The sequence below is a fragment of the Chelonia mydas genome, chromosome 4, assembly GCF_015237465.2.
Source record: "Chelonia mydas isolate rCheMyd1 chromosome 4, rCheMyd1.pri.v2, whole genome shotgun sequence".
Lineage (NCBI taxonomy): Eukaryota > Metazoa > Chordata > Testudines > Cheloniidae > Chelonia > Chelonia mydas.
Genome location: NC_057852.1, coordinates 14,883,523 through 14,902,072, shown reverse-complemented (window position 1 = coordinate 14,902,072; position 18,550 = coordinate 14,883,523). Strand labels below are relative to the sequence as shown.

General features: G+C 45.5%; 3 protein-coding genes across 8 annotated transcripts in view; all 3 read right to left on the bottom strand.

The window, feature by feature from the left end:
• The window catches only part of SDAD1 (SDA1 domain containing 1), a 34,645-nt gene extending 33,873 nt beyond the window's left edge, over positions 1-772 (bottom strand). Inside the window, exon 1 of one of the 6 annotated variants that reach the window (XM_043544780.1) lies at positions 414-772. In XM_043544780.1, coding sequence (XP_043400715.1) covers positions 414-575 — 162 coding nt within the window. In that variant the 5' untranslated portion in view covers positions 576-772. Of the gene's footprint in view, positions 1-199; positions 391-413 lie in introns of those variants that run through there. The other 5 variants (XM_037896713.2, XM_037896712.2, XM_037896711.2 and 2 more) reach the window with 5 other exon arrangements.
• Positions 773-1,806: 1,034 nt separating this feature from the next.
• On the bottom strand, positions 1,807-5,328 carry LOC119566067 (C-X-C motif chemokine 10-like). The gene is made up of 4 exons (XM_037896708.2): positions 5,135-5,328; positions 4,224-4,350; positions 3,529-3,618; positions 1,807-2,782 (listed from the first exon to the last, which is right to left on the bottom strand). The coding sequence occupies exons 1-4, from the start codon at positions 5,193-5,195 to the stop codon at positions 2,758-2,760; spliced, it is 303 nt and encodes a 100-aa protein (XP_037752636.1). The 5' UTR covers positions 5,196-5,328; the 3' UTR covers positions 1,807-2,757.
• Positions 5,329-12,531: 7,203 nt separating this feature from the next.
• Positions 12,532-15,902, bottom strand: LOC119566068 (C-X-C motif chemokine 10). The gene is made up of 4 exons (XM_037896709.2): positions 15,703-15,902; positions 14,792-14,918; positions 14,097-14,186; positions 12,532-13,352 (listed from the first exon to the last, which is right to left on the bottom strand). The coding sequence occupies exons 1-4, from the start codon at positions 15,761-15,763 to the stop codon at positions 13,328-13,330; spliced, it is 303 nt and encodes a 100-aa protein (XP_037752637.1). The 5' UTR covers positions 15,764-15,902; the 3' UTR covers positions 12,532-13,327.
• Between the last annotated feature and the right edge of the window lie 2,648 nt (positions 15,903-18,550).

Sequence of the window (18,550 nt, the reverse complement as noted above, 5' to 3'; positions counted from 1 at the left end):
TTATCGCCAGGTACACACGCCCTGTGCGAGCAAGAACATACCGCCCTTTGGGGGCAGGGGGGGGATCGCGCTGTGGGCGTGACACCGACTGGTGGGGGGGGTCACTCTGGTTACTTTCCCCAGACCCTAAGGGGCGCCCTGTGAAGCTCGCCAGCCTGCACCTTCCCCCAGCAGAAGCTGGTCCATTAAGAGATATTACCTCCCGCGCCTTGTCCCTGTCTGGCCCCCACAGGCCACACCAAGCGGCGTCACTGCCCTCCGGGCCTCCCAAGAGAAAGGGGGTTTTTATTAAGAAGGCACAGAGACCTCGGCTTTGCGCACCGAGGATGGGGGGGCTGGGGCCCAGGGGCATCCTGGGGGCTGTGCGTGGGTCTGACCCCCCCCCGGCGTGGCGGGGGGGCTCGCTCTCTCACCTCCTCGGTATAAGCCGGCGGGTCCCGCTTGATCAGGTTCTGCAGCTGGGGCAGGTTACTGGGCAGCTTGTTGTTGTTGCGGCCGGACATGGCTGCTGGAGCCGGGACGCTACTGCCTTCGAGACGCTCTGCCCCTCCCGTAACGACCACGTGAGCTACCATTGGGCGCCGCCATCTTGGCTCCCGGCGCTAGGGGAGCCGCAGAGGGGCAAACTTGTTCCAAAAGCGACCGCTCGTGCGCTGTTCGGAGTCTGGCCTCCTGCGAGCGCTGGGAGCCGCCTGCGCCCCCTACAGGCAGAGGGCGCAGGAGAGTGCTGGGCAGCAAGGCCAGCACTAGAGGTGGCGCTCCTTGGGGCAGGCACAGGGATAGGTGCAGAATCATAAAATATCAGGGTTACCAATCCCCAATTTTTGCCCCAGATGCCTAAATGGCTCCTTCAAGGATTGAACTCATAACCCTGGGTTTAGCAGGCCAATGCTCAAACCACTGAGCTATTAATTAAAGTCTTCCTGCTTAATAGGAATTAGTTGCATTAAAAAGAAAGAGCTGCCCTGGCCAGAGGAGGGGGGATTCCAGATGGGACTGGCAGGCCCAGTTCCCCAAACTAGTTCCTGCTGAAATCTATAGGAATTAGGTACCTAAATACTCTGGAGGATCTGGGCCCCTGTGCTGCTCTTCTGGGACCAGCTCCTTTGTGTCACAAGATAGGGATGCACATCTCAGCCCCTTTGCACTGCCACACCAAGGCAAAGAATCATAGAATATCAGGGTTGGAAGGGACCTCAGGAGGTCATCTAGTCCAACCCGCTGCTCAAAGCAGGACCAATCCCCAATTTTTGCCCCAGATCCCTAAATGGCCACCTCAAGGAGTGAACTCACAACCCTGAGTTTAGCAGGCCAATGCTCAAACCACTGAGCTATCCCTCCCCTCCCCCCACTGTAGAGAGGAAGAGCTGCAGTGTAAAGAGGAATCAGGCCCAGAGCCTCTTCAGGGAGGTGCCCTCCAGTGTGGCACTAGCTTTCCTGCCCCACTTTGCCAAAGGCCAAATGTGTTGACCTTCAGGTGAAGCTGCAATGCTTATCTATTCTTCCAGGGTTTTCTTTGGGGTGACAGGGAAAGGTAAGGAGATGAGTGGGGATGGGGTGCAGTTCTGGTATTAGAGCTGTAGGAGGAGGACTGGAGAAAGTTCTGTTGGTTGGATATTGCTTCACTGTAGTGTGAATGAATGGACACAAGCATTGAGCTTTCTATACGTGAATTTTTATCAAATTAATATGGTAGGATATTAGCATTAATTCTCAGATGGAGTTACTCAACTGTAAATATATCTAGCACTATGAATGAAATTTCAGCTCATGAATGATTACATAGTACAAACTCCAAGGCAACTGTTACAACTTTCAGTGTCTTTTATTCACTTTAATTGGTTTATCTTTAAAAGGAGAAGTCTAACACAAGGAATGTTTGTCACTACTATATTACATTCATTTGTTATATTACATTTCATCAAGATCGGATCCATTTAATCTATGTAATAAATGTTTATACATCAGTTAAACACACAGTGTGATAGGTTTTAGATTATAAGCCTTCTTCAATTTTATTTATAAAGCCTACACACAAATGTTACACATATCCTAGAACAACAATCATGTGTTATATAAATTAACATGGAACATGTATATCTAAGAATTAATTTCAAATCTGCTAGAAAAAATAAACTTGAATTCTCAGTATGTGTTATCTGAGAATATTTGTATCTCTGAGTTATTATAATAATATAATAACCCAACCATGTGGCTCAAAGAAACCTTTGCTAATTAGATAAGCAGAAGCAATCTATTACCACTTATCGCCACCAGGAGACGCCACAGACAAACTAGACCTTTACTGGTTTCAGAGTAACAGCCGTGTTAGTCTGTATCCGCAAAAAGAAAATGATTACTTGTGGCACCTTAGAGACTAACAAATTTATTTGAGCATAAGCTTTCGTGAGCTACAGCTCACTTCATACCACAAGTACTCCTTTTCTTTTTGGGCCTTTACTGTCACTGGTTTGCCAGTAGGATTACTGAGGTTACATATGCCTCACTGCACGTCCTGCCATGACATGCTGATGTTTCATCACAATGTTGAGATGATGTCACTGCCCAGATGTTACCTTAATGGATGCAACGACTGTATGTTGAGAACAACTTGCCTCGCTGCAGCATTTGTATTTTAAAAGTCGAAGAGCCAGGTGGAGGAAGCAGACTCAAGTTCATTGCTCACTGGAGAGGGAGCCTGAAGCGCTGAAATCCTAAAATCTCACCTCTGTTGAAGTGATCTTTAGCTCTTCTCCTTTACCGGTGAGTGCTTTGTGAAGACCTGTCAAAATAAAACACAGTGGGAACTTTATCCTTTAGAATTTTTCTTTCTGGATTTTCACATACAGAAGGGCTTGATTTTCCTCTCACACTAGCTTTACGCTGTGCCACTCCATTGGACTTACTTCTGATTTACACCAGTTTAAGTCACATCAGAACCAGGGCCATCGAGTACTTGGTAGAACAGTAGGTTACATTTAAAGGACCAGATTCTGCCAGGGTTAAGCTGATTGGCACCTTACTCTGTGAATAGTCCCTTTGCTTTCTATCGGATGACTTGTGGAGTGAAGTGTTACTCAGCGAGGGTAAATGTGGCACAGTTTGGTCCTAAAGGATTATGTGATTTCTCAATAGGCATCAAGGGTGGCCATTCTTCCCAGCTTTTGAAGCCCACACATGGGTAAAGATCCCCAAAATTCAGCACAAGTGAGTTTAGTACTGAACCTGAGACACACAGGCTGTTTAAATGAAGTTGTTGTTCCCTTTGAAACAATGCAGTGCATTTGACCTGCTCTTCTGCGTGAAGCAGGGGGTATTGCTGCAATGGGGGGTTCTGTATACGCCAGATACCTTATACTGTGTCCCAAGAAATATGCCATTTTTCTGGGGTTGCAATGCAGGATTCTGAGGCTGTGAGACTGCAGTGACCATCGATTGAGCCCAAAGTTGGATCTCACTGATGTATAAGAATAAAGTGAGCTCTTAAGCACATGAGAGTTTTTCCTTGCAGACGGATGGGAAACCTACCTTTTCCTGATGAGGGTTGTCATCATCTTCTGTACCCATTTGGAATTAGGGTTCAAGCATCTTTGCTCTCCAGTGGGCTTCATTGTAGCACTGAAATGAACAAAGAAAACAGAATTTATTTCCATATAATGGAAAGGTCACCATTGTCTTTGTTATCTAGGATCAGGGTCTGAATAGCAGGAGTCTGGCCCTTGGTGAGCTGAGTGATATGCTACATTGTCGCCATGAGCTGGGAGTGAATATAAAATCGAAAGACCTCAAATCAGCTAAAGCATTAGAATGATCTACCGGATGTATTTATGTGCACCTAGGAAGCGGGATCTAGGTTCTCATCTAGCCTCAGGGCCTGATTCCCTACAACCTGTGTAGTCATTTACCCAGTCCCAAGAGAGTGTAAAATGCTCCTGTTCAGATCTGGGGTCATTGACTAAACAAGGCACAGAGCCCTGGAGAATCCCACCCTCCAGGCTAGTCCTTGGTTGGTGTATTTCCATTGAAGTCTGTGAAGCTGTGTTGATTATACCACTTGATGACCTGGGCCTTAGTCTCTAGCCTCCTTGCACTTCGCTTTGCTTGGAATACGGAAATGGACTTCAGAACCTGGGGTTACGTTAAAGGGGGAAAAATCCCCATATTTCCTGCCATTGCAACAAGCAGCCCCTCTGAGTGGCGATATCTGAGCAGTTATTACTCACATGATCTCAACATGGTCACAGGAAGAGCTCTTGGGAAACACTTCTATTTTTCCTAAGGCTTTTCGCTGAACGGAATCAGAACCTTTCTCTGTGCAGCTGCAACGTCCATGTCCATAGGCCAGCTGACCTAAAAGAAATGGGCCATGAGAGAGAGAGATTAGAATGATATTAGATACCTGAGATGCCTTCAGTAAAATATGTTTAAGTTGGAAGAAGAGAGGTTGAAAACACTCCATTTCATCCTCAGGGCTGCAGAGTCATTTGTCCTGCAATGTTACCATGTGCATATTTACATTAGGTCAATGTCACAAAAAGCGCTACACTCTTTTGCCTTCATCTCGTTAGTTTTGAAGTCAGAGAGCCTGATTCTGCTCTCACACGAGTCAATGGAAAACAGGAGTCACCCCTGGTGTAAAAGTGATGGGAGTGAATGAACAGAGGGAGCAGTTGGACCTAAAATCATTGTTGCTCATAAAGGGTCTGATCCAACACCCATTGATATCAGTGGGAAAGTTCCCTCTGACTTGAATGTGCTTTGGATCAGGCCCAAACTGTCTTCCTCTGGTGAGTAAAACAAGACAAAAATATGATGGACTGAGGCTGATTTCACACCCTTACAAACTAGGGGACAGTCTGGGCAGAAATCCAAGCCTGCCAAAAACTGTCATATTCATTTCCCTGCTAAATACAAGCAGATCAGTCCGAGTCCTGTGTGGACAACACACACCTGCTAGACACGAGCAGAGCGGACAGATGTTTGTGAGTGGCAGTAGAACACAAACCCTGAACTGAGATCACTTTTTTGCCACAGAAGGAAGTTCCAAGCATTTATTCTGCACAGCTCTCCAGTTAATCACACCTCTGGCTTTCTCACTGTATTACACGTCTTTTTTGATATTGCTGCCCCTTACCTTGAATTTCAGCCGCAAGCAGGAGCACTGAACAAAGGACAACAGCCCACGTTCCCTTCATGGTGATGAGAGCGAAGGTTCTTCTGTATTATTCTTGGATGTCTGGGAGAGGTTGAGGAATGCCTGAGACAAAGTGTGTCCCAGTGTACATTTATACTCTCAGCCTTTTCCCTCCTTGATGCTGATTGGTCTTGATTATTGCCATGACAGCTAAAATAACCAGAGATTATTCAATCTGTGCGGGAAAGTCCCAACAGGTGACCATTGTTTTGCTTTGCCAACTGTTCCCTTTTAATTGAAATTCCTGATTTCTCATAAGGCAACAAACTCGGTTTCACTTTCAGTGTGTCTTAGGAAGTGATCAGTGCTCGCCTCTATGTGTGCAGGGAGCTGAGCTGCCTTTATGCTCTCCGAGGCCAAAATAACACCGGGGAAATTCTTGAAGTGAAAGCCACAAATAAACATTGTGTGGGGTGAGGAGTGGGGAGAAGGGAGTCAAATTATCTCAGCTCCTGCCCTCCATTAAGCGTGCCCTGTTTTCTCATATCTCTTAGGAATCTTGCTCGGAAACATGGACCAAAGTTTTCACTACAAATTCTGTGCAAGTGTGAAGGACATACTAATCGGAAAAAAGTGCAGTATTTCTGTTAATATTTAAAAGCCCCAAAGATGAGTCAAGTCACATTTGGGATTAAGGGACTGGAATTGAGATAATTTGACTCTGCTTTCTCTGTCCCACCCCTGAAATATTTGGGGGGGCTTTAACTTTAAGAAATCCCCATGGGCTAGTTTCTCTTTTGAGATCACCCAGACAGCTCCCTGCACACATCCCATGTGCGGGCTGATCATTTCCTAAGAGTCATGGAAAGTGAAACCTACTTTGTGTCCCCAGGAGAAAACAGGCATTTAAATGAAAAGGGAACAGCCAGCAAAGACGAAAAATTCTGCAGGACTATTGGCTTTTGTGACTTCTCCACCTAGACTGTATACTGTCTACTTAGTTTAATTTACAAGGCAATATTTTCAATGATACTGCACAAGGAGTCAGAGTGGTAGCCGTGTTAGTCTGTATGAGCAAAAACAATGAAGAGTCCTTGTGGCACCTTAAAGACTAACATTTATTTGGGCATAAGCTTTTGTGAGCGAAAACCCACTTCATCAGATGTATGGAGTGGAAAATACAGGAGCAGGTATAAATACATGAAAAGATGGGAGTTACCTTACCAAGTGGGGGGTAAGTGCTAACGAGACACTACAATTAACAGTAGAATACCAAGGCAGGAAAAATCACTTTTGTAGTGGTAATGAGGGTGGCCCATTTCAAACAGTTGACAAGAAGGTGTGAGTAACAGTAGGGGGAAATTAGTATGGGGAAATTAGCACACACAAAAATGAGGAGTACTTGTGGCACCCTAGAGATTAACCAGTTTATTTGGGCATAAGGTTTCGTGGGCTAAAACCCACTTCATCAGATGCATGCAGTGGAAAATACAGTAGGAAGATATCTATACACAGAGAACATGAAAAAATGGGTGTTGCCATACCAGCTGTAAGGAGACTAATCAATTAAGGCTCTCAAAAATGGATACTCTCATAAAAAACCAACCTTCCACACAAACTTCCTCATGGCTGTCCTTTACTAAAACTAGACAAGCCATTTACAACACACACTTTGCTTCTCTACAAAAGAAAAAGGACACTAAACTTTCTAAACTACTACATGCCACAAGGGGCCACAGCAATGGTTCCCTCAACCCACCCAGCAATATTGTTAACCTATCCAATATACTCTTAGCCCAGCAGAAGCAGCTGTCCTATCTCGGGGCCTCTCCTTCTGCCCCTCCACCCCCACGAACATGATACAGTTCTGTGGTGACCTAGAATCCTATTTTCGACGTCTCCGACTCGAGGAATATTTCCAACACACCTCTGAACAACATACTAATCCACAGAGACCTTCCTGCCAAGACTACAAAAAGAAGGATTCTAGGTGGACTCCTCCTGAAGGTCGAGACAGCAGACTGGACTTCTACATCGAGTGCTTCCGCCGACGTTCACGGGCTGAAATTGTGGAAAAGCAGCATCACTTGCCCCACAACCTGAGCCGTGCAGAACACAATGCCATCCACAGCCTCAGAAACAACTCTGATATCATAATCAAAAAGGCTGACAAAGGAGGTGCTGTTGTCTCATGAATAGGTCGGAATATGAACAAGAGGCTGCTCGGCAGCTCTCCAACACCACTTTCTAGAAGCCATTACCCTCTGATCCCACTGAGAGTTACCAAAAGAAACTACAGCATTTGCTCAAGAAACTCCCTGAAAAAGCACAAGATCAAATCCGCACAGACACATCCCTGGAACCCCGACCTGGGATATTCTATCTACTACCCAAGATCCATAAACCTGGCAATCCTGGGCACCCCATCATCTCAGGCATTGGCACCCTGACAGCAGGATTGTCTGGCTATGTAGACTCCCTCCTCAGGCCCTACGCTACCAGCACTCCCAGCTACCTTCGAGACACCACTGACTTCCTGAGGAAACTACAATCCATCGGTGATCTTCCTGATAACACCATCCTGGCCACTATGGATGTAGAAGCCCTCTACACCAACATTCCACACAAAGATGGACTACAAGCCGTCAAGAACACTATCCCCGATAATGTCACGGCTAACCTGGTGGCTGAACTTTGTGACTTTGTCCTTACCCATAACTATTTTACATTTGGGGACAATGTATACCATCAAATCAGCGGCACTGCTACGGGTACCCGCATGGCCCCACATTATGCCAACATTTTTATGGCTGACTTAGAACAACGCTTCCTCAGCTCTCGTCCCTTAACGCCCCTACTCTACTTGTGCTATATTGATGACATCTTCATCATCTGGACCCATGGAAAAGAAGCCCTTGAGGAATTCCACCATGATTTCAACAATTTCCATCCCAACATCAACCTCGGCCTGGTCCAGTCCACACAAGAGATCCACTTCCTGGACACTACAGTGCTAATAAACGATGGTCACATAAACACCACCCTATCCCGGAAACCTACTGACCGCTATTCCTACCTACATGCCTCCAGCTTTCATCTAGACCACACCACACGATCCATTGTCTACAGCCAAGCTCTGCGATACAACCGCATTTGCTCCAACCCCTCAGACAGAGACAAACACCTACAAGAGCTCTATCAAGCATTCTTACAACTACAATACCCACTTGCGGAAGTGAAGAAACAGATTGATAGAGCCAGAAGAGTTCCCAGAAGTCACTCACTACAGGAGAGGCCTAACAAAGAAAATAACAGAACGCCACTAGCCGTCACCTTCAGCTCCCAACTAAAACCCCTCCAACGCATTATCAAGGATCTACAACCTATCCTGAATGATGACCCAACACTCTCACAAATCTTGGGAGACAGGCCAGTCCTTGCCTACAGACAGCCCCGCAACCTGAAGCGAATACTCACCAGCAAGCACATACCACACAACAGAACCACTAACCCAGGAACCTATCCTTGCAACAAAGCCCGTTGCCAACTGTGCCCACATATCTATTCAGGGGACACCATCACAAGGCCTAATAACATCAGCCACACTATCAGAGGCTCGTTCACCTGCACATCCACCAATGTGATATATGCCATCATGTGCCAGCAATGCCCCTCTGCCATGTACATTGGTCAAACTGGACAGTCTCTCCGTAAAAGAATAAATGGACACAAATCAGATGTCAAGAATTATAACATTCATAAACCAGTTGGAGAACAGTTCAATCTCTCTGGTCACGCGATTAGAGACATGAAAGTTGCGATATTACAACAGAAAAACTTCAAAACCAGACTCCAGCGAGAGACTGCTGAATTGGAATTCATTTGCAAATTGGATACAATTAACTTAGGCTTGAATAGAGACTGGGAGTGGCTAAGTCATTATGCAAGGTAACCTATTTCCCCTTGTTTTTTCCTACCCCCACCCCCACCCCCGTTCCTCAGATGTTCTTGTCAAACCCTGGATTTGTGCTGGAAATGGCCCACCTTGATTATCATACACATTGTAAGGAGAGTGATCACTTTAGATAAGCTATTACCAGCAGGAGAGTGGGGTGGGGGGAAAGAAAACCTTTTGTAGTGATAAACACCCATTTTTTCATGGTTTGTGGGTATAAAAACATCTTCTGTATTTTCCACAGTATGCATCCAATGAAGTGAGCTTTAGCTCACGAAAGCTTATGCTCAACTAAATTGGTTAGTCTCTAAGGTGCCACAAGTACTCCTATTCTTTTTGCATTTAAGGTGAGCTATTATCAGGAGGAGAAAAAAACCTTTCGTAGTGATAATCAGGATGGCCCATTTCAAACAGTTGACAAGAAGGTGTGAGTAACAGTGGGGGAAAATTAGCATGGGGAAATAGTTTTTACTTTGTGTAATGACCTATCCACTCCCAGTCTTTATTTAAGCCTAATTTAATGGCTTCCAGTTTGCAAATTAATTCTAATTCTGCAGTTTCTCGTTGGAGTCTGTTTTTGAAGTTTTGTTGTTGGAGAATTGCGACTTTTAGGTCTGACATTGAGTGACCAGGGAGGTTGAAGTGTTCTCCGACTGGTTTTTGAATGTTATAATTCTTGACGTCTGATTTGTGTCTGTAAGCAGAGTCAGGATGGGCTCCACCCTGTAAGCAGAGTCAGGATGGGCTCCACCCTGACATCTGGTGGTGAGGTGTGGCAAGTAGTGGAAAAGAACTTCAGGGGCTGATCTCAATTTGCATAGGCACACCCACCCCGCCTAGAATGAGGCCATAACTGCCCAAATGGTCACTTTGGCTGTTGTGGGATCCCCAGTGTCTTTGTTATTGGGGCGGGAAGAGTAAATTGTTATTACCCTGATTATGGGAACTGTGCTTGGAACTGTACTTGGCCTTTTGTTATGATGGAGGGACTCACCATCAACTGAGTAGCACTCGCTAGGCAAGGGACATGGGTTCCAAAACTCTGTGAATTGAGAGAGACTTGAGACAGGTATTAGTACCTGGTGGTGTGGGCCCCTTTGTGAGGGCCTGAAGCACCAATTGCACCTCTGTCTCTCTCCACTGTGGAATGTCAGAGCTAATTTTGGGTCTGTTAAGAGTCTTGCTGCAGGTACTGTGCTGTATTCACTTTGGCCTTATGGTGCACCAGCACTAAGGCCCCCACTACTATGAGCTGAAATCACTGAGAGCTGAAATCACTAAGAGCACTGTGTCAAGTAGTGGGGAGCCAGAAGATCTAGAGTGCAGTGGTGCTGTTCGTGAGACAGCAGCGTGAGACGGCGAGCTGAGCAGAGCGGGGCTGTTCGTGAGACAGCGAGCTGAGCAGAGCGGAGCCGGTCGTGAGACAGCGGTGTGTTCGTGAGACGGCGAGCTGAGCAGAGCTGTTCGTGAGACGGCGAGCTGTGCAGAGCGGAGCCGGTCGTGGTGGAGCAGAGCCGTTCGTGAGACAGCGTAGCGTAGCAGAGCAGAGCCCTGTGGGGCAGTCAGCTTCAGGACACGTAAGGTACCCCTTATCTCTTTCCCCCACACACAGGCACATTTTAGCCAGACTGGGGAGTAACACTCTGCAGATGAACTTTTGAACTCTGGGGCTGGACTTTTTGGATTTTGGGTGATTTGAGGATTGCTGGACTCAAGAGACGTTTGGGTTCTGGGACTCAAGAACCCGAGGGAAAGGATGTGGCCCAATTTTCTGGGGTGGGTCTTTGCTCATGGTTTGGTTAATGAACACTAGTTGTGGTGTTTCCCCAATTTAATGCTGATGTCGTTTACCTCATGTTATTAAAGATTCTCTACTACACCGAGACTCTGTGCTTGCGAGAGGGGAAGTATTGCCTCTTTGAGGCGCCCAGGGGGTGTGTAAGATTTTCCCAGGTCACTGGGTGGGGGCTCGAGCCAGTTTTGCATTTGCTTTGATGAGAGGGAACCCCTGTGTACTGAACCCGGCCCTTGCTGCTATCAACTTGGCCTGGCAGAAGGGTTACATGTCCATTTGGAATTAATTTGCAAAGTGTGTAGACACACTAATCCCAGAATAAGAGTGCCTTTTTCCAATTTAGTTTGTCAGTTTAGGCCTTGTCTACACTACCAAATTTTGTCACCAAAAACTGCCTTTTGGCGACCAAACAGCAAGAGCGTACCTACTACAATGAGACTTTTTTGTCGGGAAAAATGCCCAGATTTGGCAAGAAAAAATTTCCACCCCTACGAGAGACTTCTGTCTTTCCCCCTCCCTTTATTGTTGACAACGAGCCAGTGTAGACACTGCTGATTCTTTTGTCGACAGAACTGGCTTTCCCACAATGTGGGAAACTCCCCACATTGTGGTATCCCACAATGCCTGCCCTGTTTGCTCTGCTCCGTGTTGTGATCTCTGCTGCCCTGCAGGCATGCGCCCCTGCCCTTCCAAAGCTCTGGGAAGTATTATGTGTGCTGCTGAGGGTGCTGGGCAGCAAGGCCAGCACTAGAGATGGGGCTCCTTGGGGCAGGCACAGGGATAGGTGCAGAATGCTTCATTAAAGTCTTCCCGCTTAACAGGAATTAGTTCTATAAAAGGGAAAGAGCTGCCCTGGCCAGCAGAGGGGGCATTCCAGCTGGGACCGGCAGGCCCAGTTCCCCAAAGGTGTTGGACGCCTAGTTCCTGCTGAAATCAGTAGGAATTAGGTACCTAAATACTCTGGAGGATCTGGGCCCTTGTGCTGCTCTTCTGGGACCAGCTCCTTTGTGTCACAGAACAGGGACGCACATCTCAGCCCCTTCGCGCTGCCACACCAAGGCAAAGAGCCGCAGTGTAAATGGGAATCAGGCCCAGAGCCTCTTCAGGGAGGTGCCCTCCAGTGTGGCACTAGCTTTCCCACCGCGCTTTGCCAAGGACCAAATGTGTTGACCTTAGGGTGACCAGACAGCAAGTGTGAAAAATTGGTACAGAGGGTGGGGGGCAATAGATGCCTAGAGAAAAAAAGCCCCAAATATCGGGATTGTCCCTATAAAATAGGGACATCTGTTCACCCTAGTTGACTTTCAGGTGAAGCCACACTGCTTATCTATTCTTCCAGGGTTTTCTTTGGGGTGACAGGGAAAGGTAAGGAGATGAGGGGATGGGGTGCAGTTCTGGTGTTAGAGCTGTAGGAGGAGGACTTGAGAAAGTTCTGTTGGTTGGATATTGCTTCACTGTAGTGTGAATGAATGGACGCAAGCATAGAGCTTTCTATACGTGTATTTTTCTCAAATTAATATGGTAGGATATTAGCATTAATTCTCAGATGGAGTTACTCAACTGTAAATATATCTAGCACTATGAATGAAATTTCAGCTCATGAATGATTACATAGTACAAACTCCAAGGCAACTGTTACAACTTTCGGTGTCTTTTATTCACTTTAATTGGTTTATCTTTAAAAGGAGAAGTCTAGCACAAGTATTTGTGAATACTATATTACATTCATTTGTTAAATTACATTTCATCATGATCAGATCCATTTAATCTATGTAATAAACGTTTATACATCAGTTAATAACACAGTGTGATAGGCTTTAGATTATAAGCCTTCTTCAATTTTATTTATAAAGCCTACAGACAAATGTTACACATATCCTAGAACAACAAGCATGTGTTATATTATATAAATGAACATGGAACATATATATCTAAGAATTAAGTTAATTTCAAATCTGCTAGAAAAAATAAACTGGAATTCTTAGTATGTGTTACCTGAGAATATTTGTATCTCCAAGTTATGATTATAATAATATAATAACCCAACCATGTGGCTCAAAGAAACCTTTGCTAATTAGATAAGCAGAAGCAATCTATTACCACTTATAGCCACCAGGAGAGCCCACAGACAAACTGGGCATTTACTGTCATTGGTTTGCCAGTAGGATTACTGAGGTTACATATGCCTCACTGCACGTCCTGCCGTGACATGCTGATGTTTCATCACAGTGTTGAGATGATGTCACTGCCCAGATGTTACCTTAATGGATGCAACGACTGTATGTTGGGAACAACTTGCCTCACTGCAGCATTTGTATTTTAAAAGTCGAAGAGCCAGGTGAAGGAAGCAGACTCAAGTTCATTGCTCACTGGAGAGGGAGCCTGTAGCGCTGAAATCCTAAAATCTCACCTCTCTGTTGAAGTGATCTTTAGCTCTTCCCCTTTACCGGTGAGTGCTTTGTGAAGACCTGTCAAAATAAAACACAGTGGGAACTTTATCCTTTAGAATTTTTCTTTCTGGATTTCACATACAGAAGGGCTTGATTTTCCTCTCACACTAGCTTTATGCTGTGCCACTCCATTGGACTTACTTCTGATTACACCAGTTTAAGTCACATCAGAACCAGGGCCATCAAGTACTTGGTAGAACAGTAGGTTACATTTAAAGGACCAGATTCTGCCAGGGTTAAGCTGATTGGCACCTTACTCTGTGAATAGTCCCTTTGCTTTCTATCGGATGACTTGTGGAGTGAGGTGTTACTCAGCGAGGGTAAATGTGGCACAGTCTGGTCCTAAAGGATTATGTGATTTCTCAATAGGCATCAAGGGTGGCCATTCTTCCCAGCTTTTGAAGCCCACACATGGGTAAAGATCCCCAAAATTCAGCACAAGTGAGTTTAGTACTGAGCCTGAGACACACAGGCTGTTTAAATGAAGTTGTTGTTCCCTTTGAAACAATGCAGTGCATTTGACCTGCTCTTCTGCATGAAGCAGGGGGTATTGCTGCAATGGGGGGTTCTGTATACGCCAGATACCTTATACTGTGTCCCAAGAAATATGCCATTTTTCTGGGGTTGCAATGCAGGATTCTGAGGCTGTGAGACTGCAGTGACCATCGATTGAGCCCAAAGTTGGATCTCACTGATGTATAAGAATAAAGTGAGCTCTTAAGCACATGAGAGTTTTTCCTTGCAGACGGATGGGAAACCTACCTTTTCCTGATGAGGGTTGTCACCATCTTCTGTACCCATTTGGAATTAGGGTTCAAGCATCTTTGCTCTCCAGTGGGCTTCATTGTAGCACTGAAATGAACAAAGAAAACAGAATTTATTTCCATATAATGGAAAGGTCACCATTGTCTTTGTTATCTAGGATCAGGGTCTGAACAGCAGCAGTCTGGCCCTTGGTGAGCTGAGTGATATGCTACATTGTCGCCATGAGCTGGGAGTGAATATAAAATCGAAAGACCTCAAATCAGCTAAAGCATTAGAATGATCTACCGGACGTATTTATGTGCACCTAGGAAGCGGGATCTAGGTTCTCATCTAGCCTCAGGGCCTGATTCCCTACAAGCTGTGTAGTCATTTACCCTGTCCCAAGAGAGTGTAAAATGCTCCTGTTCAGATCTGGGGTCATTGACTAAACAAGGCACAGAGCCCTGGAGAATCCCACCCTCCAGGCTAGTCCTTGGTTGGTGTATTTCCACTGAAGTCTGTGAAGCTGTGTTGATTATATCACTTGATGACCTGGGCCTTAGTCTCTAGCCTCCTTGCACTTCGCTTTGCTTGGAATACGGAAATGGACATCAGAACCTGGGGTTACGTTAAAGGGGGAAAAATCCCCATATTTCCTGCCATTGCAACAAGCAGCCCCTCTGAGTGGCGATATCTGAGCAGTTATTACTCACATGATCTCAACATGGTCACAGGAAGAGCTCTTGGGAAACACTTCTATTTTTCCTAAGGCTTTTCGCTGAACGGAATCAGAACCTTTCTCTGTGCAGCTGCAACGTCCATGTCCATAGGCCAGCTGACCTAAAAGAAATGGGCAATGAGAGAGAGGGATTAGAATGATATTAGATACCTGAGATGCCTGCAGTAAAATATGTTTAAGTTGGAAGAGGAGAGGTTGAAAACACTCCATTTCATCCTCAGGGCTGCAGAGTCATTTGTCCTGCAATGTTACCATGTGCATATTTACATTAGGTCAATGTCACAAAAAGCGCTACACTCTTTTGCCTTCATCTCGTTAGTTTTGAAGTCAGAGAGCCTGATTCTGCTCTCACACGAGTCAATGGAAAACAGGAGTCACCCCTGGTGTAAAAGTGATGGGAGTGAATGAACAGAGGGAGCAGTTGGACCTAAAATCATTGTTGCTCACAAAGGGTCTGATCCAACACCCATTGATATCAGTGGGAAAGTTCCCTCTGACTTGAATGTGCTTTGGATCAGGCCCAAACTGTCTTCCTCTGGTGAGTAAAACAAGACAAAAATATGATGGACTGAGGCTGATTTCACACCCTTACAAACTAGGGGACAGTCTGGGCAGAAATCCAAGCCTGCCAAAAACTGTCATATTCATTTCCCTGCTAAATACAAGCAGATCAGTCCGAGTCCTGTGTGGACAACACACACCTTCTAGACACGAGCAGAGCGGACAGATGTTTGTGAGTGGCAGTCGAACACAAACCCTGAACTGAGATCACTTTTTTGCCACAAAAGGAAGTTCCAAGCATTTATTCTGCACAGCTCTCCAGTTAATCACACCTCTGGCTTTCTCACTGTATTACACGTCTTTTTTGATATTGCTGCCTCTTACCTTGAATTTCAGCCGCAAGCAGGAGCACTGAACAAAGGACAACAGCCCACGTTCCCTTCATGGTGATGAGAGCGAAGGTTCTTCTGTATTATTCTTGGATGTCTGGGAGAGGTTGAGGAATGCCTGAGACAAAGTGTGTCCCAGTGTACATTTATACTCTCAGCCTTTTCCCTCCTTGATGCTGATTGGTCTTGATTATTGCCATGACAGCTAAAATAACCAGAGATTATTCAATCTGTGCGGGAAAGTCCCAACAGGTGACCATTGTTTTGCTTTGCCAACTGTTCCCTTTTAATTGAAATTCCTGATTTCTCATAAGGCAACAAACTCGGTTTCACTTTCAGTGAGTCTTAGGAAGTGATCAGTGCTCGCCTCTATGTGTGCAGGGAGCTGAGCTGCCTTTATGCTCTCCGAGGCCAAAATAACACCGGGGAAATTCTTGAAGTGAAAGCCACAAATAAACATTGTGTGGGGTGAGGAGTGGGGAGAAGGGAGTCAAATTATCTCAGCTCCTGCCCTCCATTAAGGGTGCCCTGTTTTCTCATATCTCTTAGGAATCTTGCTCGGAAACATGGACCAAAGTTTTCACTACAAATTCTGTGCAAGTGTGAAGGACATACTAATAGGAAAAAAGTGCAGTATTTCTGTTAATATTTAAAAGCCCCAAAGATGAGTCAAGTCACATTTGGGATTAAGGGACTGGAATTGAGATAATTTGACTCTGCTTTCTCTGTCCCACCCCTGAAATATTTGGGGGGGCTTTAACTTTAAGAAATCCCCATGGGCTAGTTTCTCTTTTGAGATCACCCAGACAGCTCCCTGCACACATCCCATGTGCGGGCTGATCATTTCCTAAGAGTCATGGAAAGTGAAACCTACTTAGTGTCCCCAGGAGAAAACAGGCATTTAAATGAAAAGGGAACAGCCAGCAAAGACGAAAAATTCTGCAGGACTATTGGCTTTTGTGACTTCTCCACCTAGACTGTATACTGTCTACTTAGTTTAATTTACAAGGCAATATTTTCAATGATACTGCACAAGGAGTCAGAGAGGTAGCCGTGTTAGTCTGTATGAGCAAAAACAATGAAGAGTCCTTGTGGCACCTTAAAGACTAACATTTATTTGGGCATAAGCTTTTGTGAGCTAAAACCCACTTCATCAGATGTATGGAGTGGAAAATACAGGAGCAGGTATAAATACATGAAAAGATGGGAGTTACCTTACCAAGTGGGGGGTAAGTGCTAACGAGACAATACAATTAACAGTAGAATACCAAGGCAGGAAAAATCACTTTTGTAGTGGTAATGAGGGTGGCCCATTTCAAACAGTTGACAAGAAGGTGTGAGTAACAGTAGGGGGAAATTAGTATGGGGAAATTAGCACACACAAAAATGAGGAGTACTTGTGGCACCCTAGAGATTAACCAGTTTATTTGGGCATAAGGTTTCGTGGGCTAAAACCCACTTCATCAGATGCATGCAGTGGAAAATACAGTAGGAAGATATCTATACACAGAGAACATGAAAAAATGGGTGTTGCCATACCAGCTGTAAGGAGACTAATCAATTAAGGCTCTCAAAAATGGATACTCTCATAAAAAACCAACCTTCCACACAAACTTCCTCGTGGCTGGACTTTACTAAAACTAGACAAGCCATTTACAACACACACTTTGCTTCTCTACAAAAGAAAAAGGACACTAAACTTTCTAAACTACTACATGCCACAAGGGGCCACAGCAATGGTTCCCTCAACCCACCCAGCAATATTGTTAACCTATCCAATATACTCTTAGCCCAGCAGAAGCAGCTGTCCTATCTCGGGGCCTCTCCTTCTGCCCCTCCACCCCACGAACATGATACAGTTCTGTGGTGACCTAGAATCCTATTTTCGACATCTCCGACTCCAGGAATATTTCCAACACACCTCTGAACAACATACTAATCCACAGAGACCTTCCTGCCAAGACTACAAAAAGAAGGATTCTAGGTGGACTCCTCCTGAAGGTCGAGACAGCAGACTGGACTTCTACATAGAGTGCTTCCGCCGACGTTCACGGGCTGAAATTGTGGAAAAGCAGCATCACTTGCCCCACAACCTGAGCCGTGCAGAACACAATGCCATCCACAGCCTCAGAAACAACTCTGACATCATAATCAAAAAGGCTGACAAAGGAGGTGCTGTTGTCTCATGAATAGGTCGGAATATGAACAAGAGGCTGCTCGGCAGCTCTCCAGCACCACTTTCTAGAAGCCATTACCCTCTGATCCCACTGAGAGTTACCAAAAGAAACTACAGCATTTGCTCAAGAAACTCCCTGAAAAAGCACAAGATCAAATCCGCACAGACACATCCCTGGAACCCCGACCTGGGATAGTCTATCTACTACCCAAGATCCATAAACCTGGCAATCCTGGGCACCCCATCATCTCAGGCATTGGCACCCTGACAGCAGGATTGTCTGGCTATGTAGACTCCCTCCTCAGGCCCTACGCTACCAGCACTCCCAGCTACCTTCGAGACACCACTGACTTCCTGAGGAAACTACAATCCATCGGTGATCTTCCTGATAACACCATCCTGGCCACTATGGATGTAGAAGCCCTCTACGCCAACATTCCACACAAAGATGGACTACAAGCCGTCAAGAACACTATCCCCGATAATGTCACGGCTAACCTGGTGGCTGAACTTTGTGACTTTGTCCTTACCCATAACTATTTTACATTTGGGGACAATGTATACCATCAAATCAGCGGCACTGCTACGGGTACCCGCATGGCCCCACATTATGCCAACATTTTTATGGCTGACTTAGAACAACACTTCCTCAGCTCTCGTCCCCTAA